At 47.5% G+C, this 25,078-nt stretch overlaps 1 protein-coding gene across 2 annotated transcripts in view; it reads right to left on the reverse strand.

Moving 5' to 3' along the window:
• The window catches only part of CLPB (ClpB caseinolytic peptidase B homolog (E. coli)), a 143,312-nt gene that overhangs the window by 21,044 nt on the left and 97,190 nt on the right, over positions 1-25,078 (reverse strand). For both annotated transcript variants that reach the window (XM_010849493.1, XM_010849494.1), the window contains 2 exons: positions 14,911-15,008; positions 3,419-3,533 (listed from right to left, as the gene is read on the reverse strand). In XM_010849493.1, coding sequence (XP_010847795.1) covers positions 3,419-3,533; positions 14,911-15,008 — 213 coding nt within the window. The remainder of the gene's footprint in view (positions 1-3,418; positions 3,534-14,910; positions 15,009-25,078) is intronic.

The following is a 25,078-nucleotide window of genomic DNA, read 5'->3' on the forward strand; positions in this document are numbered from 1 at the left end:
GGGAGGGCAGCAGGGGTGGGCCCTAATGCCAGGCCAGGGCATTAGAAACTCAAGAATTTTACACAGGTTTTTTTTTGTTTTGTTTTTACACTGTACAAAGCTGACTCCAGCTAGGGAGAAGTGGTTATAGGGGAAGAAAAGGAGGCAGAGAGACCAACAAGGAGACCACCACTAGGTTCAGACAGAAGACACTGAGGTCCTGAGCTGGAGGTCCTCAGTGGTATTAGGAATGGGGGGAGAGGCTAGGTGTGAGATCTATTTAAGAGGTAAAATGATAGAACTTGAAGGGCTTTAAGGGGAAGGAAGAGCCAAGGAAATATCTACGCTTCTACTCAGGAGACCAGGGAATGGTGGGGCCTTTACCGAGACAGGAACATGGGAGGTGACCAGGTGGAGGAGGGGAGCAGAGTCTAGATCTGAACAGACAGCTGGCTGCCTTTCTGAGGATGGTGGGCACAGAGGTTCTGAGCTCCCACTAGAACAGGCATCCTCCCCTTCCCCATGATCAAGAACAGCTTGGGATTCTGGAAGAAGAACCTCACACTTGATGTCAGTGCTCTGGCTTGTGGTCTGCATGTTGGCCCTGCTTTGGCTCCAGTGACCCAAGAAGACCAGAGAGGCCACGGGGGCCTGGGCTGTGGGGTCGGTGCTTCATCTCCCCCATTTGTAAGATGGTAACTGTGCGCCAGCCTTGCTAGAAGCCCTGCAGCTGGGGATCACACTGATAAATTCACTGTATTACTTTGCACAAATCAATATCCCAGCACTTACCAGGGGTTGATGTGACCGAAATTGGTTTCAGCCAATTCGTGAGGGTAATAAATGGCCATTTATCAAATCAATTCATTCTGCGGCACTTCTTTGGCTGCCCACCCTCATGGTACATCTGGGGTGCCAGGTTCCACCCAGCCAGCACACATCTGACACTAGCTGAGAGCATTCAGGGAGCACCCTAGCCTGCCCTCTAGATCCGCCCCACTCTCCTGCACCTGCTTCAGTGCTGAGGCCCTGCCATAGATTCCGACCCAGAGAGTGCCTCATGCTTCACGGGAGCTGGAAGCTGAACACACTCTGACTGTTATGAGTGTGATCCCTGGCTGCAGGGCTTCTAGCAAGGTGGGCGAAAAGTTACCACCTTACAAATGGAAGGGAATGTACTAACCCCACAGCCCAGGCCCCCACACCCTCTGTGTCTTTTCCAGCAGCACTGGAGGCATAGCAGAGTCACCCTACACACCACAGGACAAGGAGGAAAGCGTTCCAGATCTGAGGCAGAGTGTGGGTGACAGATGGAGCTATGGGTAGGACAAGGCACTTGGCAGACATTCTGACAGCCCCTAGGAGGTGGGAAGTGGAACCATCTACTCCTGCTCTGGGCTGGCAGCAGGGAGAGACAAGGAGAAGGACCAGGGGAAGACGCCAGTCTGGGGCTGGGACTAGGGGTCAGTCTTGGATTGATGGAAACAACTGAGGGCCTGACCTATGGAGCACAGGGCCCAACGCTGGACAGTAAACATCTAGAGGAGGGGGACTGGGTTTTATTGAGAACTGTTTGGTACATACTGGAGATAGCATATGCTTTACAGTCCTATAGTCCTGAGTCTGGATCCCTGGTACAAAGGTGAGGAAACTGATGCTCAAAGAAACTGAGTGACCAGCCTGAGCTGCATAGCTGGTAAGTGGCCCACCTGCCATTTGAGCCCTGGCTGACTGAATTCTTTCCACTTTAATGTCCTCCTCCCTCCCCTAACTACTTCTGGAAGTCTCACAACTTATGGGCTTGAGAAGCTGGTGAGAAACAGGAGATCAGAGGAGTGGGCAACATGTGAGGAAACGGCTGTGTAAGAAGTGGAGGGTAAATACCATGATGGCAGCTATAGTTCTGGCCCAAGTGGACATGAAACTCTAGTAGAACCTGCTTCTCACATCTTGGCTCAGTCACTGATCTCTCCAATGGGCTCCTCCTCCTCTCTTTGACCCAAGAGCTCCCAAGGTCTCCTCTCCTTTTACCTCAGACATGGCCTTGGCAAAGAAGTGGGGGGTTGCCACCTCCAAGCTGAGGGTGGCTGTCTATTCAGACCCAAAAGGGCAGCCTGATGAGGTTTGGGCCTGAGTAGTGGGGACTTGTGTCTTCACAGAAGCTTTCCCTGGCTCCTGGGTGTGCCTGCAGGTAGTCTCTGCCCTCCAGCTGCTGAGGCAGATCTGGTCTATGGGCTCCTTTTAACTGCTGATGGTCAGGTCATGACCTGACCATGAGTCCCACTGGTGTGTGAGGAGGATGGAGACGGGCTGGGCCCAGTGTGTCACAGGGATGACTGCCTTCATTGTGCACTGACTCCTCTGGGACTCCACAATTTCAGCTTCATGTCTCCTTTCACAAGTGAGAGAGTTTGGTGCTGGGCGTGGCGGCTGCTGGGCTGCATGTGGTGGGACTAGAGGCGGCACTGGATGCACCTGACCAAGACATCGCAGGGAAGAGGCTTTTAAAGCTGAGCTGAGCATTGGCTCACCTGAAGGGCCTCTCAGAATATAGAGTTCTGGTCCATCGCCAGAGCTCCTGATCCCACAGGTCTGGGATCAGATCTACATTCTAACAAGTTCCCAGAGGATGCTGATGCTGCTGGTCCAGAGACCACTTTGAGAACCACTGCCTTGGGGGATACTCCCTTGTCTAAGTCAGAAATAGGGTTCCCTTGCCCTTGCCTCATCTGTCTTGAGGTTACCCTCAGGGAGCCATGCACCTCAGGAGAACAATGGTGAGGCCACCATCCTGAGCACAACCCCAGTTTTATCTCTCTCCACTGGAGATGCATGCACAGGAAGGTCAGGAGATGAGGGGTGATATCAGCAGACGGTCTAGATCCCAAGGTGGCATAAGCGCTTCTGAGGTAGAGAAGAAGGCACTCAAGACTTGCACGGGATGTTTTCCATAGAATTGAGCCAGCCTCCAACAAATTATATTGAAGGATGGCACAGTCCCCGCCGGGAGACAGGAGACCAAAGCTCTAGTTCTGGCTCAGTTATGACAATACTAGTGATGGGAAAGCTCTTGTTCCTCTCTGGGTCTCAGTTTCTCCACCTGAAAAGCGGGGGTGGGGTGGGGTCAGTAGATCAGATGAACGTCAGAGTTAAATTCAAAGCACAGAAAGAAGCCTTGACCAAATTACTCAAGTGTTCTGCCTCAACTTCCTCATCTGTGACATGGGGATTCAATGGGACCAACCTCATAGGATTGTAAGGATTAAATGACGTGGCATATGCAAAGAGCTTAGAACACTGCCTGGTACACAGAAAGCACTTCACAAATGCTATGCTGTAACAATAACAGCCCCTTCTCCTCAGCTTGGAGATGGCAGGACCACACCTCACTACAGCAGACCACAAACTTCTACACCCTCTTCGGTGTGCGTGTACTCACCTGCGCCCACTGTGGCGATGGCGCTCTCCTGGCCAATGATGTGCTCCTTCAGCCGCTGCTCCAGGGGAAAGCGGCGCCGCTCCTCGGCCTCCCGCTTCCGCTGCTTCTCTTGGTACTGTGGAGAGAGACGAGAGATGGAAGGCGGCTCAGGAGCGCCGGACCCAGGAGGACCCTAGTTTCATTCTATCCCCCCAACCCAGGGGGAAAAAGCAGAGGGTCTGGGCCTCTGGGGGTTCTGATGGACAGCTCTGGCTCATTCTTTTCCCAGCCCCTCGTCTGAGTCCTCACCTCATTTCCCTACCTTGGTGGCCACTGCTCAGGGGTCCTGGCTCGCCCTGCTAGTAAAATAAGTACTGCTAGTATTGGGTTGGCCAAACGATTCTTATGGTGTTCACATAAGATCTTATGAACTTTTTTGCCAACTCATTAGATTAACTCTTGAGTCTGGAGTCTGACAGAAGACTTGGTTTGAATCCCAGCTCTCTCACTTATAAGATGTGATTATCTGGAGCAAGTTACTATGCTCAGTTTTCTCCTCTGCAAATTGGGGATTAAATATGATGCTGTATACAGAATGTGTCTAGTGCTATGGCTAGTAAGCACTAAGTGCTTACAAATAGATAGGTTCCTTTCATTTTCTGCTTACCCTCTTGAAAACCATTTTGGTTTTCAAACCAGAGCTACGAACACCCTTCAAGTCAATGATACTGCATTTTTCAATTAAACACAACTATTCAGCAATTGCTAAATTCCTGGCACTGTGTATGCCATGATGGAAAGGTGGGGAAGGGGCAAAGAGGAAGACTGGCCCCTGGCAGGTTTAGATGATGCTGAGTGCCTGGCAGGTGTCTGGCCTCTGGCTTGGTCCATTTCAGAAAAGACAGAAGCAGGAGGCTTGAGCTTTGTCCCACTGAAAGGGAGGGGAGAAGAGCCATGTCTTGCTTTCAAAGAGCTCTATCTAAGTCAGGCAGGGGAGGCGAGGCAGGGTGTGTACATGAATACTTCTCAGGCAGGATCAGCCGTTTCCCTTGTGGTTCTAAAGCATGTGTGCCTACACCTAGCCCTGTATCTATCACTGAAAAAAGCTACTTGAAAATGAGTTTGCTGCATATTTGTGATTGTGTCTTACAAATCAACTATGAGCCCCATTTTACTCACTGCTATTTCTGGCATGGGTCCTGGCACAGTGGACGCAGCTGGTGAAAGTTTGCAAAAATGAAGCTGATGACAGATACAAAGAGGAATTAACAGCTAGATTGGGTGGTGTAGGAGTACAGAGAAGGGAAGGATACATAAAACATAAAACATTTCTGGGAGGTGAGAGACTTGAAGGAGCTGGAATATTGGGCTAGTTGGGAGCTGTGGCACTATCTGGAGACTGGGTTGGGGGGTGAGTGCATGGGTCTGATGATAAAGCATCGATGGAGGCCAGGCGCTGGGGGCAGGAAGCAGGCCTTAAAGTGAGACAGAAAGACCTGGGTCTTCCGGGGGCTTCTCTTCCCTAGGGCTCCTGTAACACTGACAGCTTTCTAGAAAGTGAGCTGCCAAGGTAAGGCCTTGTCACAAAAGTGGTGGCTGCAGATTGCTCTTGCGGGCAGAGTGGATGAAGAATACCTGCTACTTGGGCAGTGTTTTCCTGTTATGGTAGTGACCTTGACAGAAGTTAAAAAAAATAAATAGCAAACAATCCAATTTTGGCTGTTGCTATCAGTCTGTAACTGAAAGCTCCCATCAGTCCTGGGGTTTCATATGGAGCAATAATTCGGCACCGATCCCAGCGGAGCAACGCTTGCCGGTTGGAATCCAGCACGTCACTGTGCAGCTCCCTCAGGCACCACATACATCACCTGGCTCTGCCGACTCCAGCCATATATCTGCCTCCTCCTCCTCCCTGTCCACCTAGCCCCTCTCAGCACTTGGGTCCACTGGGCTGAAAGGCTCTGATGGAGAGATGCACACATACAGGCCGGTACAGCACCAGCCAGTGGCCTGGCCCGCTTGCAGTCAGGCAGGATGCAGAAGGAACCTGGCCTCCGAGAGTTTGTGAGGTCTGTCTGCTAGGTCACTTCCCCTCAGGGATGGGTATTCCCACCTCTGGGCCTTTTGTCCACACTGCTCCCTCAGCACATAAGTCTTCTCTATTCCCACCCATCTCTAAGTGATCTTAGCTTAAATACCAAATTGTCTAAAGAGCCTGTTGCCCTGGCACCTCCAGAGCACTTGTTTAACTGCCTGTTTCTATCTCTTTACTCCACACATGAGGAAGTAGTGACAAAGACCATGCTCTATTCATCCCTGTAACTCCAGCACCTAGCACAGGCCTGGATCACAGAAGGATTCAATTTGTGCTGCCAAGTGAATGAGGTGACTGCCGTCTGTGAGATGGCTGCTGTGTGCCGGGCATGGTAATCCGAACTTTCTGTGTAGTGTCTGACTTCTTACAGCAGTCCCCGTATGAAGTTTGATACCTTTCTGGCTCATAGTGAGGCACATCATGTGGCAGAAAGAAGCCAGCTTTGCCCCAGAAAGACCTGAATTTAAACCTCACCTAATCTACTTGGGCTTCCCAGGTGGCGTAGTGGGAAAGAATCCACCTGCCAATGCAGGAGACATGGGTTTGATCCCTGGGTAGGGAAGATCCTCTGGAGAAGGGAATGGCAACCCTCTCCAGTGTTCTTGCCTGGGAAATCCCATGGACAGAGGAGCCTGGGGGGCTACAGTCCATGGGGTCAAAAAAGATTGGACACGACTTAGTGACTAAACAACAACAACAAATCTACTTAACAGTAAGCTCACCTTGGGGAGTTAATTCAACTCCCTGAATTTCAGTTCCTCATCTCTAGCATGGCAATGGTACTCATTGTGGGATGCTGGTGAGAATTAAGTGAGATGATGCATATGAAGCACTGGGCAGGTCTCTGGCACACAGCGAATGTATATGCAGAAGTAGCTGTGTGAGAGACTCAGGGGCCAACACAGTATCTGGCCTGTGCAGGCCTTTGATAAACTTTGCTAACTACTTCTTTACTGCATTTTGATAACTAATTTTCTAACCCAGTGCCTTTGTTTTTATTTTGGTGCTAGAACTAATTTAATCTGCATGGAGCCCCACAGATAAGAGGAAGAAGCGCTCTGGCTTAAGCAGAAGCCAGGAGTTAGGTCCATTAGGATGCCCCCATGGACCCAGTGTGGCTCCTGAGACTTCTCCCCAGGAACCCTGAGTCTGCTGGGCAGTCTCAACACCAACTGAGCTCTCAGGACACCTCCACTGCCTGGGGTGTCTCAGCTGTGCCTGTCAATTTCCCTTACATGGTAGAGAACTCCTCCTCTAGGTGCTTTCCATCCACTGGTTTGTGGGGCCTCACAAAACACACCTTTTCTTCCTTTGCTGCAAGCAAAGCTTAACAGGAGTTTCCCCACCACTCTGTTGGTTTGGGTACTACCATCATGGCCTCCCTGAGCCTTCTCCAGGGCAACATTTCTACCTTTTGCAACTCTTCTTCAGTGTCATGATTTTAGGTTATCTTAGTATTGTTATTTTCTTGAGCAATGGGAAAGGGTTCTGGACTTCTATGGGGGTGAGTGTCAGGTTTCTCAGGAGCTCTCTAAATAGTACTGGGAAAGAGTCAACCTATGGCCTAAATTTGAGCACACCCTGATTCGAGTACAACCCCCTCTACGCCTGGAGCCGTATACAGCTCTTCAGAGAAACTTCTGAAACTGGACCAGACTTTTTGATAAAAATGTACAGGACAATGGGATTAAACCACGTATGAGGTTATTACTTCATGCTCTTTCCCAAATGCTTAGCACAGAGCTTATATTAAAAAAATATGTTGAGGACTTCCCTGGTGGTCTAGTGGTTAAGAATCTGCCTGCCAATGCAGGGTAAAAGGGTTTGATCCCTGGTCTGGGAAGATTCCACATGCCAAGGGAAGCCCGTGCACCCCAACAAGAGAAGCCACCACAGTGAGAAGCCCATACAAGCAATGAAGAGTAGCTCCCACTCGCTGCAACTAGAGAAAGCTCACACGCAGCAGTGAAGACTCAGGCAGCCAAAATTTAAAAAAAAAATGCTGAATGAATGAATGACTTTTTAATAGTGTGAGCTATGAGTTCAGGCTTGTGGAGAGCTAACCAGTGGAAGAACCTAGGGAAGGAAACTACTTGGTCTGTATGTATTTTCTTTGGGAGGAAAGAGAAGGCCCCTGGTAAGGGTCCATGAATGTGGGCTATTGTTGTTCCTGGCTTCTGAGGAAATGGGGAAGAAGACTACAGGGAATGAGGTCAAGGCTCTGCTTCAACAGGGTTCCAGTAGAGGAGGGGACAGGGTAGGTGACCCAGCTTGCAGAAGCAGAGGACACTGGGTGGAGATGCACTAGAAGGAAGCCACCAGGAGAGCAGGAGAGGGAGAGTGATCATCTTCTTAATAAAAGCCACATGCAATTAGTTTCAGAAGCCCTCACCTGGAGCCAGCAGCAACCAGCTTCCTATGCTGCATCTCGGCTGGATAATCGCAGCCACTGGTTTTCATCATTCTTGATTTAATATGGCACCCCTCCTGGCTCTGAGTGCATTTACAGGAAAGGGCTGGGAGGCCGAGGCGAAGCCTAGCTGGGCTCTTGTTAGGAGGTGGGTGGCTGGGCAGAGCAGCTCTGTGGGTGAGAGTTACAGGGAGAAGGGTATGGCAGCACCCCTGCTGCTGGGCATTACTCAGGGAACAAATCTGATAATAAACCTAGCGATGTGTTTACTGAGAGGGGAGCTGGGGCAGGGGTGGTCGGCAGGAGACCCTGGGGAAAAAACAGGAAAAGTGTGGCAGAGGGAAGAAAAGAGAGTCCAAGATGCAGCTTGCCTTTAGAGGGAAGTCAGGGCACACAGCCCCCTGGTTTCTCACAGACTCAGATATGCCCCATCCTCCTGACTTCCTAGATCCACCCCAACTCACATCATAGTCAGGGCTTCTACCATGTCCTGAAGCTGGGGGAGGCAGAGAGGCCTGGGTGGGGAGGTCAACAAAGTGGGCAGAAGATGAGACTCAGGGGGCAGGTGTGGGACGATGGAAGAGTCCTGAGAAGAGGGAGTGATGACAAGAGGAGCACAGGGGGTCCAACAAAGGAGGCTGGGAAACGTCGAGCAGACAGGAGGGGAGAATGGGGGATGAGAGGGGCACCTAAGGGACTTGAAAGTCTCCTGAACTAGCTCAGAGTCCACATCCATATTGAGGAAAGCTGGGTACAGTGCCAGCATCAGTCCCATGAAGACTTGGTGACCGCTATGTCAGCATCCCAGAGTCCATTCTTTCCTCCACCTGATCCTCCTTTTGCCGCCAGATCAGTATTTTTAACATGTTAACTGGATCACGTTGCTCCTCTGCAAATAGCTGGGTTGCTCCAGAGACAAGAATGGCAAGACGGTTAAGAGGGGCAAAGAGGGGCTGAGGTGAGAAAATGGGTTGTATGCTCCTCAGCGTGTCACATCAGGAGGTACGTGATGATGATGTACCTGTGACTGGGGATGTTAGTTTTGATCATCTGATTAAGGTGGGCTGTGCCAAGTTTCTCCACCATCATCTTCCCCTTATGTAATTAACACGTGTCTTGTAGGGTGGGACTTAGAGACTACATAAATACCCTGTTACTCCTCAAACTTCCACTCCTTAGTCTGAGTATGAACTGATGAATCTTGCCTGATTTGGGACCAGCTGTTCTACCCTCACAGCCCTAAGGAGGTCAGAGGATCTCCTCCCTCATCATCCAGAGAGGAAGTAATTAAAGCAGGGTCCCACTGGTAGCAAGTAATAAAGGCAGAACACTAACTCCTGCAGTCTGACTCCAGTGCCTGCACCTTCCACCCCGGAGATAAGAAAAGACCCGTTCTTGCCTTTAGGGAGTTCAGAGCCTATTTAGGGAAAGGAGATTTAAAACACAAATTTCATATTCCTACTTTTAGCATGGGGATACCTAACGAATTTATTGAAAATAAACACCAGAGGGTGTTCTTGCCAGAAATGCACAGCCTGAATTGAATCATAAAGAAACATTAGACAAACCCAAATTGAGGACAGTCTACAAAATAGCCAGCCTGTACTTGTTAGAATGTCAAGAAAGACTGAGGAACTGTTTCAGATTAAAGGAGACTAAACAGACGTGACAACTGAATCCAACTTTGGATCCAAAATTTTTTTTCCTTGTAAAACGAACTATTGGGACAACTGGTGAGATGTGAATAACATCTGTAGATTAGTTAATATTAATGCTCTGATTCTGAGAATTGTATTGAGGTTATATAGAAAATGTCCTTTATTTTTTAGGACCTTCATACAAGTATTTGGGGGTAAAGGGGATCATGTATATATAACTCTCAAATAGTTCAGAAAAATTATATATCTTTATATTATTCATCTCTACATAATAAAGCAAGTATGATAAAATGTTAACAACCAGTAATATAGGTGGAAGTTTACGGGAATTTGCTGTACTATTTTTGAAGTTTTGTAAAAATAAAAGTGAAATAAATCAGGACAATGCTTACCCTTGAGGGACAGATAGTGACTGGAAGGGAGTATGATACAAATGAATGCTTGTAATAGTCTACTTCTTGATTAGGTATATTCAGTTTGTGAAATTAACAGTGAGCTGTATAGTTACGAGTACCTTATACAAATACATTTCAACAAACGATTTTTTAAAAGTTAAAAGAGAAAGAATGCAAAGGTGTATCCCCATAAAGCATGGAGTGCTCTGTCTGGCCCATGGAGAACCTATAACGAAGGTCGGATGGTGTTGTCTGGGCCAAGCACAGAGCCAGGCATGCAGCACACCAGCACTTGAAATGAGATGCGAAGCAGGGAGCAGGCTCGGTGAGGCAGGGAAGGGGGTTTCTCTTCATCCTAAGCCAGGCGGAACATAACCCTCTACGTTCCTGTATACCTCACCCCTTCTCTCCTGATGGCTTCCTCCAGATCTGATGGGAGCACCCAGGCGTGCAGCCCGGAATGCGGGGCCCAGGGGAGCCCTGCATCCCCAGCTACCCCTGCAGCAAATGAAAAAATACACAGACAGGAAATGTGCTTGTGATTCTGTCACTGGGATATGCAAATAAAATATATATGATAGACCTATCTGCCTAATATTCCTGCCAATTCATTCTCTGGGTGTGATTAAAATGAGCAATAAATTCCTCGTGAGTCTCGGTGGAGTGAGGATCTGGGAGTGGAGATGCGGGCTGCCACCAGCACGTCCCCCTCAGCTGAATATTCATCATGGAATAGCTTCCCATATTTTTGTTTTATCTGCCATCATGTGCGCAGAGATATATTTCCATCTCTCTGTTGTCTCTTAGTTAAGATGTGAAAATGGTCTAAGCTTTAAGTATTAAACCCTTCAGCTTGTGAAATCCTTCAAAGTGAGATCACAGGTTACCTTCTCTATGAAGCCTGCCCTGCTCATTCTGCCTGGAGGTGATCCATGCTTTCTTAGAACCCCCACAAGCTCTGCGTGGACCCCTCCTAAGGCACAAGTCAGCCTGTGGGTATCAGAGCTAAGAGCGCCTGCCTCTCCCCATCTTCCTCTCCTGATACCCAGCTCAGGAGACAGGAGCTGGGCTTCATCCACCTCTCGATCTTCTTAGGGGGCCTAGGAGGCTTCCACACACACAGACTGCTCAGAGAACTAAGCAAATAAGCCATGAGAAACAAATCATTTAGGCCACTTAAAGTGACAGAGATTCTTAGATAAGTGACATATTTTAAAAGGCAGAATAAAATTAAAAATTAGGCTTATGGATAATTCTAAAATGGGAAAACCATCAAGAAATAATAAGTGAAAAAACATACATTCCAAACATGGAACTAGGGTCATAACTCAAATACCTTCAGGACCAAGAAGGAAATATAAATGCCTGACAGGTAAGCACATAACACGATAGGAAACAGATACCTGTGGCTGGAGAGTCCACATTACAACCTCTAAGGCATTACACTCACATTTAAAAAAAACTCTGAACTGCCAAAATAAAAGGTGGCTGCCAGTTTGAGGCCCATGGTTTATACAGTAGGCTATCAACCAGGCTAAGAAAAAAAACCCACTTATGTATAGATATGGTCCAGAAAAGGTAAATGTAGTATCATAAGAGGAATGGTCTGATTCGTATCTCAATAGCTGCTTATAATAGCCTGATTTTCAAAAGTCACGTTTTATTTTACCTTCAGTTTTCTCACCTGTAAAAGGGGGGGAAATAAGAGCTACCTCATAGCTTTGTTACAGCATTAGAAAAATTATATATTCGAGACCTGGCAGAGTGCCTAGATGCACTTGATAAATGGTACCTACTATGACTATAAATAATTAAAAACATTAATAATAGTTATGTACAGATAGTAGGGCTAAAATGCTTTTAAGTGAGAGTCAGTTCAGTTGACATCTCTTTCAGGTAGCCTTCCTTGATCTCCTAGGCAGGATTAGAAGCCACCATGGGTTGCCACAGTCCCTGGGCTTCCCTGGGACTGATGACTCAGTGGTGTCACACTTTACTTGTCTGTTTCCTCACCAGACTGTGAGCTCCTTGAGGGGTTCACCCAGATATCTTCTTCCCACCTAGCCCAGAACCTGGCATACAGATGTCATTTATAAATATGCACTGACTTATTTAATTATCTTCATTTTATACTGTCCAGATTTTCCATAATGGGAAAGATGACTTTTATAATTACAGATTTTCTATAAAGAGTATATATTTGACTATAGAGAGGCAAGTAAAGGCGGAAGAGGCTGAGCTGGATGGCAGGGAGATGCCGGATGGACAGAAGGGGAGGAAGATAAGATCAGAGTGGTGGTAATCCGTGTCTAGACAAAGAGCCAGGACATGAGGTCTGAGGCTGGAGCCTCAGCACCCTCCAGGCCTGAATCATTATGTCACTGACATAGGGCCTGAACTCGAGAGCTGATACTTACTTCCTGGCAGAGGGTGACATAACCCAATCTAAAGCAGTGTTTCCCCCCTGAAACTCTTCCTCACAGTTTTGAAGAGGTAGTTTTTTTTGCAACCTGGAGAAAAAGAGCAGAGCAGAAAGAATGGGAGACCATGGAGATGCCGAGCAACTGAGAGAAAGACAATGCTGCTGATGTCCAGGGAGAGCTGAGGGTGGTTCACGTGGGTAGAATCTGAGGGGACCCCAGAGCAATCAGGTGGAGGTGCTCAGCAGACAGCTGAACATTACAGAAGAGGAAATCCAGCCTGTGTAAAGGGATCAAATGCAGAGAGGTGATGACAGAGAAAGAGTCTTCATGTTGAGAGGTGACAAAACCCCTGGCTGGCTCTGAGTGGTCTTCTAGCCTCAAAAGGCAGCCCCTGCCCTGGCTCACAGCTCTGTGAGGGGGCTCCTTCTGGAAGCAGCCACCCATTAAGCCTGGCTCTGTCCTAGCCCTGGCACTGAATCCATTTCCTCTCTCCCCTCCTCCTCATAGCCGTCTCTGTGCCCATGTGCCATCTCTCCTTTCCCGGCCAGATGCCCCACTGCCTTCAGCCTTTTCTCATGGCACAGTTCTGCTTGCCTGCCTGCTGCCCACCTCTGCACAGATTCTGAGAGCTCACTCTACTCAGAAGGTAGCCCTCTGTGGTCTAGAAGGATCTGACTGGCACAGAGGCAGCAACTGCCACTTACTCATTTGGGACACTGACTTTGTATTGATATGGCTGACATCAAGACATTTCCTGGGCAGCCAAATTTCATTAGGGTCCCTCAGCAGCCCTAACCCTTCCATCCCTGCTGACATGAAGAGGTCTGTTCTCCTGCTTTACGTGACCAGGCCAGTGCTGGCCCTATGTCACACGACCTGACAAAACAGGAGTAATTTTGGCCAAGGGCAGCGCTGGCTCTCAGGGGACAGTGGCTTGGCCTCAAAGGGGAGATAATGACAGGGATGTAGTCCCTGAGGTGATGTGAAACAGTGCTCAGAGATTTCCTTAGAGAATAGGGGAAGCAGACCCAACTCTAGGGCAGGAACATGGGATTAGCTGTGTCCAATAAGTTGTGAGTGGAAGTAAAGGGTCCTACTTCCAGGCTGAGCATGTAGCTGCCGGTGGGCGGCCCTCCAGGGTACTCTCTTCCAGAGGGCGGCTGCTCTGCAGTGAGGTCCCTCAGCATCGCGGATGAGCAGAGCCCGCCTCTGCTGACCCATGATGGATGATGGACGTGTAGCACGAGGTAAAAATGAATCTTTGTTGTTTTAAGCCACTGAAATTTGGGGTTGTTACAACAGCATGACCTAGTTTATCCTGACGCTACACAGACCAGCGGTATATTGAATGGAACCACAGAAACCATTCAGTCACAGTGTTTTCATTTCACAGAGGTAAACTGAGCTTCAGGAGCAGAAGCCCTTGCCCGAGGTCAGTCAGTCAGTGAGGGGGTGAGATCACAACCCCAGCTGAGTGCTCAGTCAGGTGACCTAACCTAAGTGCTCTTACTCAAGACACACAGAGTGTCTGCCACTAGGTGGGACCTGCCACTCTTAATCATCTCAAAGTACTGCAGCCAATTTGCCAGAGAAAGATTCCACGAAGCTGGAAAAAGCCCAAGACTGATAGTCAGAAACCAAGCTTCCAGTTCCTGTCCTGCCAGTGAACCTACCACGGGATCTTAGTAACAGTTTTGATGTTAACTCGCTCTGGGACCAAGGGCAAGTCACAACACACCCCTGGGCTCCAGTTTCCCCAGGAAGAAAAGAAATCATTTGATCGAGGTTTCAGAGATTTAAAATGTGTGCCCCACAGCACAGCTTCCATGGAGGCTACCCAGGGGGGAAGGATAGGCTCTCCTTCAACCAGAACAGCTCTATTTTCCTCTGACTTATTTATTTTACTTTGATAAGATTTCCCATCTACTGGACTTGATGGTTTCTCAGGTCCCAGCTCTGACATTTGTGATTCTAGTTCTTAGATTCTGCCAAGTACTTTCTAAGTTATAGCTGGGTGGCTGAGAGGAACAGAAGGCAGCCTGTTTTTAGAAGGTTCAAAGTCTGGATGAGAAAATCAAATTAAGATGAAGATTGTTTTGCCTCATACTCTACATAAGGATCTCTAGAGTGTATATGGAGGGAAGGGCTGAGGGAAAAGTTCTAGAAGGAGAGATGATGGAAAAGAGTTACTTGATGAGGCTGCAGAGTGCATGAGAGCTGAGGAAATAGTACTGAGGCGAAGATTTTGTCCTGCTATCCCCTCTCCTTCATGGAAGGAGCTGGAAGGCTCACTACCTCAGAAACTGAATTTAAAAGTTAGTCCTCAGAAGCCAGAAGTGGCCCAGGCTGCTTCTTGGTCAGTAAAGGGGATGCCTCCTATTCTTGATAAGAGGAGGCTGGATTTGTATTCAAATAGACAATAATCCTCTAAGGAGAAGTGGCCTTTGGTGTAGAGTCTGACATAATTTAATGAGTGAAAGATGAAATGAAGCATGGAGTGCCCACAGGCCTTCTCCTTTCTTTGAGACTTACCTTGGTCTCAGAAGTCCTTAAAAGCTTCATCACCTCCCCTTCTCGGGCATAATCCAAGGGTGTGTGTCCCATTTCATTCCTCTGCAAGGGATTGGCTCCTGACAGGAGGAGAAGGAGAAACAGAGCCTCTGTGAGTGATCAGTGGACCCTCAGCCTTCCCTGGGAGGTGGCATAGGCCTTGACTTCAGTGTAAGGAATGCTCACAGAAATATGGAGCAACAAAACCTAAGAGATTGAAACACATGTCAAGTTACTCTGAGAGAGGAGCTCTCTGACACAGAAGTAAGGGTATTAAGGCTCCTACATGTGCATGCATACATGCAAAAACTCACTACCCACAGAGTTGCCACACACACAGATGTGTTATACACGCACATAGGTGTGCTGTGCCCACAGAAATATACACAGCTGAACATGCTAACAAATATACCAATACACATACAGATTAATACACCCCAACTCCAATGCATTCTTCATTAAAATGGCTGCATTATCAAATTTGTTTGTATACAGATGAACATTCATTCACAAAAATCATATAGAAATCTAAAGCACAGAGTATCCCAGGTAATGACAAGGCCCCTTCTTTCTGCTCTCTGCCTCTCCCTCTGCTTAATGCTTCTTTTCCCTGCTCACTTCCTGCCTGCTAGAGTCAGCTGAGCTCTGGCCATCATCAGCAACCCCACTGTGCCAGCCCTCACCTGTGCTACTTGTTGCTGCGTGTGCACTCAGGCAGGCATCTCCTCCAGTCATTGGTTCCCATGATTCAAAGACAAAGAACTTGAAGTATAACAAAAAGAAGATACTTACTTGGGGCCATGTATCTACCTTCTCTCACTTGTAAGTGCCGGCAGCTAGGCAGCTGATGAGCCTGTGTAAAGTGTCTGCTTGGTGTAGAGCTTTGACAGTCATGGAAGATAGGCTACTTTAACCCCCACACTGTCAGAATCTCCTCCCCAAAGCCCAGATCTGGGCACCTCACTCTTCTCTTCGAAAACTGACCATTCCATTCAATCTGTCCAACCCTGAATGAGCTGGGACTCAGGACATGGAAGAATCAGATCTGGTCCTGGCCCAAAGCACCCCTCTCAAGAACTATGTGTTAAATGGAACATTAAAGTAACAAACAAATACTCCTTGACCTTTATTGCTAAGGAAGTGCGTTGTCTATACTTCAATAAGGGTTAAGACACAGTCCCTGCCATGGGGATGTAGTAAGTTGGCCAGGGACACTAAATGCACAGGAAAGGCTGCGTCACCATGAGGCCTGGCTCAGAGGGGATATTCAGTCACTGTTTGCTGATGGACAGTAAAAATCAGTGTTTCTCAATCCCAGGCTGAGGCAGCATTCATATCACGATATAAAACCATTCCTATTGAAACTCTCTGCTTCTTTAAGGACTATAAACTCATCAACGATGATTGTCATTTATTAAGCATTTACACATGGCTGTCTGCCGCGGCTGCAGAGGAAGAAGCATGGGAGGAGGAGGGGAAAGGAGCAGAGAGAGTGAAGCATGACCCAGACCAAGGAAGCTTATTATCAGTTAGAAAAATTAATACTTTTTTACATGATTCTATTTTCTAATAGGAAGCTAGTACAAAATAAAATATTTAGATAACTTTTAATCACAATTCACATACCTTTCAAGGTACACAATTCAGTAGTTTTAAATACACTTCCATCATCATGTAAGCCTCACCAGTATCTAATTCCAGATCATTTTAATCATCTTGAAAAGAAACCCCATCACCATTATCAGAGACACTCGCCACTTCCCCCAACCCCAGAAACCATTAGTCTGCTTTCTGTCCCTATATGTGCCTACGCTTGACATTTCACATAAATGGTGTGGTCTTTTGCATCTGGCTTAATTTACCATGTTTTCAAGGTTCATCCATGATGTAGCACATGTCATTCATGCCACAACATGAATGTGGGAATATAGCATGTACTTCATTCTTTTATGGCTGAATAATAGTGCATCCTGTGGACATACCTTATTTTGTTATTCATCAAGCTCATATGCATTTGATTTGCTTTCCCCTTTTGGCTATTATGAATATGCTATGAATATTTGTGTACAAGTCTGTCTGAGTGGATGTATTTTTCTATGTCTCTTGAGTATGTATCTAGAAGTGGTGATGATAAAAATAATAGCCACTAGTGTTTACTATGTACTCTGTATTTTATATATATTATCAACCATCCTGAGGGGTAGAAATTAAAATTCCTGTGCTATAGATGTGGAAACTCAAAGGAGATAACTAGCCCAAGGTCACAAAGCTGGTGATTTGCTTGGCTCAGGAGTCAAACCTACTCCAGGTTTTTTTAACTACAATTCTTCACACTTCAACCAGGGCAGCCACAATACACCCCTGGTGAAAAATCATTCCATGGTTTTCACTGCTTATAGGATAAAATGCAACCTCCCTAATGAGAAGAGTGTCTTCCTAACTAGCAGGCAAGTCCTCAAAGCTCAATTGGAGCCTTATTCTTTCTTTCAATTCTGTTGGTGCTTGCTTACTGGGCACTGTGTATCAGGGCCCTGTACATAGGGAGATGGGAGACTGCCAAAGCCAATGAATAGTTTTTGGGTTTTTTTTTAATATTTCTTGATCACTCTGCAGCAACCAATACCTTGGCCACTCTCTCCTTTGAGTTATATAAACCACTTTTCAGGTTTTCCTCACACCCCTGAGACCATTCCTTCTCTGTCTCTTCTGCAGGCTCCTGGCCCCATCTTTTAGATTAGGTGCTATCTAGAGTCTAGGCACAGTTCCAGCTCTCCAGAAGCTAAAAGGGACGAGAGACGACCATGCAACAACAACTCAGGCCGAGAGTGATCAGTGTGCCGAAGGAGGGACAGCGGGCCTGTAGAGAGAGGTGCAAGAAGACCACAGTGCTAAGGGGCTTGTTCACCTGACCCAGTTTCCCAGCCAGCCCTGTTCTGTCTGGCGCTCAGCACTCAAGGCTTGAGAGGCAGGGGCAAACAGCGTCGTCCCTTTCCTCAAAGCTCCTGGACCACAGCTAGGGCTGGAAGAGAGCTACAATCACTCAGTGGAAAGGCCTCTCCTCTCTGAGGCAGCCTCAAGGGGAGCTCTGTCACTGAATATGGGCTAGAGTGGCAGGAGGGTGTGGGAGAGACCTCTGGAAGGGAAAGAAAAGAAGAGCAAAGAGAAGAAGAGAACTGGGTAAGAGAGGAAAAAATAGGAGAGAGAACGGGAGGGGGAGAAGGAGAGAGGTGAGAGAAGAAGACAGTGGAAGAAAGAACAGAGGGTGAGATTAGCTGCTTCAAACAAGTGCTGTCAGTGATCTATATTTGCTTACAGAATGAAAAATGTGTGCCATAAACATTGGCCACTGAGTAATTTCTAGTAGGAGTTGTGTCACTTCTCATAAAGGATGGGATGGGACAGGTAGGACATTTCTGCACTGGGCCAGCCAGCACAGGGATGCCGTTTAAAGCAGTGCTCGGTCTGTCTCCAGCCCAAGAGCTCTCACCCAGATTCACCCCAGCCACCCCGAGGCGGGAAGCCAGCCAGGCTCCCCAAGGTTCTGGAGCCTCGGGTCAGCATGTCTGCTCCCAGTTTAGGAAAGCTGAGGCTGGGGCGCCATGGGTAATGTCCATCTAATATTAGTCCCTCAGCCCCCGAACCCTTGCTCTGATGTTCTGACTTGACTAATTGCTGTAATAATTGATAGAACCTGACTTCTACAACTGATCGATTTCACCTCCACGACCAACGGCCACAAACCATTACACTCCAATAAATAACCAGGTTGGGCCTCACCCGGCTGTCCTCTCCAGGGGCATCAGGATGGCCCATGCCCTGGCCTGACCTCACCATGCCTCCCACCCAGGGCCCCTCCGGGCCAAGCAGCTGGTCTAGAGGGTCAGGCTCCTGGGAGTAAGTCAGAGGGCTGGGCGGAGGTGGGGAGAGCTAATCGCAGGCCATCCGTCACCTCCCACTGGCTGTCTGGGGCTGGGGCCAACACCTGGAGCACCCCAGGCAGTATAGTGCAGGACTCCTCCCCTGCTCCAGATTAGTGTGTCTCAGCTTATAATATTTGATAAATAGCAGACTGGCTTCCTGGCAGCACTGCTGCGGCTGCGCCTGCCCGCTACAGCTGTGGAAGGTCACTCATTGGGGAAATATGTTTCTGTCAGTGGTATTGAAAAAAGTTCAGTGGAGTGACAGGCCTCAATTTTTCAAATTTTATTAACTCCATCCTCTTAACCATTTGTCTTGAATTCCTTCAGATTCTGGGGGATCTGTCAATAGGGCTCGGGCCAGGAAAGTAGGATGGGGGTGGATGGTCATGGACAGGTCCTGGCTGGTGCCAGTGACAGGCTGGGGTCTCAACACCCAAGGCAGGGTAAGGGAGTGGAGCTGGTGTTGACGGGAGAGAGGGCCTGGCCCACGGGGGCCCAGGGAGCCTGCTACTCTTCTTTGGTACAGCACCTGCCTTAGGTTTGACAGCCTTATAGGCTTTCTGAGGCAAAATAGACCTTAATGGTGAGTTCTTCCAATTCCCTAAGAAGTGACCCGCCTCGACTACATTCGGAACAGGTGAGTCACCCTGACTTCCTCAAGCATGTCCAGAGCCCCATTCCAAGCTCATTGCCTGCCAAGGGGTTTCCCGCACTAAACTGAGGGCAGATTCTTTTTGCATGAGCCCCAACCTCTCTCTCTAACCCCACTCTCACCTTGGACTTCTTATAAATACCCATTCATCTTTTAAGACTCAGTTCAGACTTCTTCTCCAGGAAACCTTCCTTATTTCCCTCTCACCCCAGATTTGGTGCGATCCTTTATGCTCCATGAGCCTTTCTGCTTCTTTCTTACTACATTGATCACTATGTTATAACAGTCTGTCTCCATACAGGACTGAGAACTCTCAGAAGTCAGGGTCCATGGCTGATCCACTGCTATATCCTGACTACCTAGCACAGGGGCCAGCACAGAACACATGTTCAGTAAGATTTACCAAATGAATGGACTTCTTTCCAGGTGTTATCTTCCAGAGCCACACACAACATGGCCATTCTTCCTGCCCCAGAAAGGCCCTTCTCATAGCAAGTGAAGTATGTGACCATGTTCCTTATCCCAGTGGACCAAAGTCCTCAGTCTCTTTGCTAGTTCTAAACCTCTTCGTCTAGGTGGCAGGTCAGGTCAAGACCCAACACTCTCTATCTATCTCTGTGGTGGGAAGTGGGGAGGAAGTGGTTGCAGAGAGAGGCCCACTTGCCCTTCCTGGGGAGAGTGTGGAACCAGAGTGAGAGATGGGATTCAGGTCTCCTGACAGCAAGGGGCTGATAGCAAGTCTGGGGTGGCAGAGGCGAAAAGGCACATTACTCCCTCCTCCCTTGACACCACTCTGTTCTGACTTTCTGCTACCTCTGTGAATATCAAAGACAAGACAATGATGCAAAATGCAAAGAAGAGAGCTTAAAAAAAACAAAACCAAAAAAACCAAACCCAGTAACTGCCCTATACAAATGTATGAGCCTATATTATCAATAATATTGACAGGCTCCCCCACTCCCTCCCACCCCTGCAGTCCTATTGGCCATCCTGGCCTTTGAGGGATCCGGATCTACCACACCTGGTTTTCATGACTTGCCCTTTTCTCCACCTGCAGCTACCTCCCTGTCCCCGAAGAGTACACAGCCTGGAAGCCAGCACGGACGGGGGTTACTGCTCCCTGGTTGTGACTAGGGTCTTGCTTCACTTCTCTGGTGGTCATGAGCACAGCCCTGCCTACCTCAAGGGGTTCTATTTGGACTGAATAAGATGTGTAAAAAGTGTAAAAAGATAAAAAGCTGGGGGGAGAAAAGACTGTACAAACTGTACAATGTTTGTAATAACTTATACATTCATTCTTCCAATATTTCCATGTTTTTTTTGAACCACACCACTCAGTTTGTGGATCCCCAACCGAGGAAGCACAGTCTCAACCACTGGACCACCAGAGAAGTCCCATTTTTACTGTTGACTCCTTTAGCACCTTCATCCTAATTTTTACTATTTCAACAGTCTGTTTACTATCTCCAATTAGAAGTTACTATTGAATAAGGGAAATTTCCCCCATGATCAGAGGTATCAGTGTGGAGTGATTCATTCTCTTTGGCTGTGAGCTCCCCATCAAGGACACATTCTGAGATGGGGTGGCCACACGAGAGAAGCCATGCGCCTGCCCCGTCTCCATACTCACCTTCACTCACCTCCACACTACTGTCCGGGCAACTCCTCAGGCCTAGTACCCTGGTCCCTCGTCTCCCTGACTATCCAGACCCTACCCCTTCTTCAGGGCCCCTTCTCCGGGGAGCCTCTCCACCCCTCCAACTCTCAGTGCTTATCATCCATGGGCTCCTATTATCTTCCCACTCCTCCCATTTCTAGGAGTCCACCTGTCTAGTCTTCCCAGGTAATCTGTGTGTAGCTCCTCAGGTCAGAGATGCACTGATTCTCCGTGTGTTCCCAGAGGTTGAAGGTAAAAGAGAGGAGCCCTGTCCAGGATGCTGCAGGAAGCACAGCAGTACTGGGAATAGAGCTGTGGTTCCTGAACTTTTCCCTTAGACCACACTAACCATTTCCAACAGAATCTGTATACATACGTACATGCGCACCTGAAGATATGCCTCCCAGGTAACCAAGAACTTTTACTAAGCACTGACTATATGCCATACACAGTGCTGACTACTTCCTCCTATTTAATTCTTAACAAGAATTTGATATGGCTTTCCTGGTGGCTCAGATGGTAAAGAATCTGCCTGCAATGCAGGAAACTCAGGTTTGATCCCTGGGTTGGGAATATCCCCTGGAAAAGGAAATGGCAACCCACTCCAGTGTTCTTGCCTGAAAAATCCCATGGAGAGAGGAGCCTAGCAGGGCTATAGTCCATGGGGTTGCAAAGAGTCGGACACAACTGAGCGTCTAACACACAAGAATTTGATGAAGAAAGTAGGAGAGGTATTATTTTTTCCATTTTACAAATGATTTAACTGAGTGTGGTAGAAGAGCAAGGTGAAAGACAAGCTAACATGTGTTGGGTGTTAAGGCCTTTATATGCAGTTATTCACCATACAAAGACTCCTAAGAAAATAGAGGCTTAGAGAGCTAAAATAATTTGCCCACGGTCATTCAGCAGATAAACAGTAAATCTGGGACTTATTATACTATTCTCTTTTTGAGAGAAATATATGTTTGAAATTTTACATAATAAAATGTTGATTTCTTTTTTTAAAAGAAGCCATCTGGTTTTTCCACCACATTGTGCTACTTTCCAAAGGTCCGATGACTCAAAAAGAGGGACAAATCATCTTTCCTCTTCCCTACCAACATGCTCAGATGCTCCAAAGCCAAGTTTGGGGGGTGTTTCCAGAGGCAGGTTTGGGGTAGACAGTTTTGTTGAAAGGGTACAAAATGGAACTCCTTTTCTTCCAAGTCAGGACGCCCCTCTCCAGGGTGAATGATGATCCACATAAGTTGGTCCCCAGGTCATTTGGAAGTCTGAACCCTCTGACACACACTCTGGTGGATCCCTTGTCTTCAGGGAGGTGGATTTCTGAAGTTCATGGAACAGAGAGCTTTTGCCTCCTGGCTGGACCCAGCCCTCATTAATCACTGATTACTGACTTTGAGGCAGGAATGGCCACACACAGCGGAATCTGACTGGGTCTTGTCCAGAGGGAGAACCCAGATTGGTAGGAGACAGATAGGGACAGAAACAATGACAATATAGTATGGTGTCAGGGGGACAAGGAGAAAAGGATGATGAATCCCCTCCCCCATTACAAGGGAGACGTATCCTGGGGTGTCTCGGGACAATCCTGAGCACACAATGGAGAAATGTGGGCCGACTGCCATTCCGTGTGGAGGGTTCGTGAGTGACAGTGGACTAACCAGACCCACAGGGCAGGGCGGAGCGACGGACAGATCAGAGGTCACAGAAGAAAGTTTCCAATGGCAGCAAAAAGGCTTGGTCCTGGTTCAGTATGTTCACCCCTGATATGGGGATGGCCTAGTCACCAAATCTATCTAGACTTCAGATTTGCGTGGGAAGAGGTCCAAATACATGTAGAAGACGGACATTAAGAGCTAAACAAACGAGATGAAAATGAATGGCAATAAATGGGAAGTCATGGATTTGGAATGACAAAGTAGAGATTGTTCTGGAAGAGTGACTGAGATAGGAAATGGTTTAGAAGCCACGTGGAAAAACGTGGTTTAAGGAACTGGAGGTTTAGGCTAGAGGCAAGATAGCTCAGGAAAACATGCCTGCATTTTCAGGTATTTGAAGGGCCATCATGTGCAACAGGGACTAGATTTATTCTACATGGACCCAACAGTAAAACTTTAAGACCCTTGCAAGCAAATTTTGGCTCAATATTTGAAACTGCTAAGCATCAGAAAATCCAAAGATAGAATGTGAGCAACCTCAGGAACAAATGCGATTCCCCCTGCACTGGAAGTGTTCAAGCACTGAATGGATGACTGTGTGGCAGGTCTACTATTTACACATCCGTTTACAGAGGTTTTATCAAGATTGTTAATTTGTGTTTCTGCATTCATTCAGAGATACTTCTGGAGAGCGCTCTATGTGTCTGGCCCAGTGCCAGGTGCTGGGGACACAAAAGTGAATAAGATGACCCTGTCCTTGCCCTCAGGGAGTTCCTGGTTCTGTTGAGAGCAGATGGACAAGTTTATTCCAACAGTAACTTGTGTTCTGATTACAGGCCTCAGCATAGGGGAGGCTGGCTTTGGCTTAGGTTAAATCAAAGAGTTTCTGTGGAAATTCAAACACGTTTGGTTACCAAAGGCCATGGTTTTATCAAGGTCAAATCGCTTCTGTAAACCTACTATTGGCTGTGGAAACAGAAGTATACACTGAAGCACAGTCTGTGAATTTTTGTGCCCGATGTCTTGCTCTCAAGAGCCCCAAATAAGTCGCTTCACATGTCTGACTCTGTGTGACCCCATGGACTGTAGCCTGCCAGGCCCCTCTGTCCATGGGATTCTCCAGGCAAGAATGCTGGAGTGGAGTGGGTTGGCATGCCCTCCTCCAGGGGATCTTTCCGACACAGGGATGGAACCCATGTCTCTTATGTCTCCTGCACTAGCAGGCAGGTTCTTCAGCACTAGCGCCACCTGGGAAGCCCAAAATTTGGTTTTTGGCTGGGACTGTTTATGTGCCTACAGATTGTCTTACAAGTGGCTGTGGTGTCAGGGTGAAGTGATTTAGTCAGAGGCCTACCCAACTCTCCATTTCTTACCCACCCTATGGGGACTGCTTCAGCACAGACATAAACATGCTCCTGCCGTTACCTTATTGCACTCGTCACATGGGGAGGCTAGAAGGCTTGATTCAGGGATATGATTGGATTTTAAATCCCAGTCTCCCAGGATTTTAATTACTGGTCTGGGGCAGCAGGGCTAGGCGCTGGCTGCCTTTGGATGGAGGAGGTCGATACGCCACTCCACAACATATTGAGCCACAATGCCTGCAGACTCTATTGCTCTATTTAATCATCTTTTGCAAAATTTACAGTGGAACAGGAGGGATCAATACGGAATTTATCACATTCTCTTGTAAATATGAGCTGGGAAAGAGTTCCAGGCAGTTTGTTACTGAGTGGGAGGGAACATGTCTGTGTACAGCTGAGCATTAGGAGATGAGACAAAATCCATACTTCTTGGCATAAGCTACAGATGCTCAGCCAGTCTCTCTGAAGCCTGAAGACAAGCTCAATGGGAAGAACACTGATTCATTCACTCATGTGATCAACCAACCAACATTCCAGAGCACCTATTTCATGCTGAATCCTGTATAAGGTCGAGGAACACAAATGGAGTTCTGCTCTTGAGATCAAAATCACAGATTCCACAGTGGCTCTGCCACTTACTAGTGGTGGAATATGGAATATGGAATAAACAACAAGTTACTTAACAGCCTAATGCCTCTGTGCATGCATATGGAAAACATAGGTAATAAGAGTGTTAAACTTGCAAAGATATTTTAAGTATTGAAAGAGATAAAGCCTTAGTTCAGAGCTTGGTACAAAGTAAGAACTCAATAAATGACAGCTATTGTTATTTTTACTACAATTATCATTATTAAGTACCCCTTCCTATAAAGTGTCTCACTAATGGTATATGTGCA

The sequence above is a fragment of the Bison bison genome, unplaced genomic scaffold (genome assembly GCF_000754665.1).
Source record: "Bison bison bison isolate TAMUID 2011002044 unplaced genomic scaffold, Bison_UMD1.0 scf7180017864284, whole genome shotgun sequence".
Lineage (NCBI taxonomy): Eukaryota > Metazoa > Chordata > Mammalia > Artiodactyla > Bovidae > Bison > Bison bison.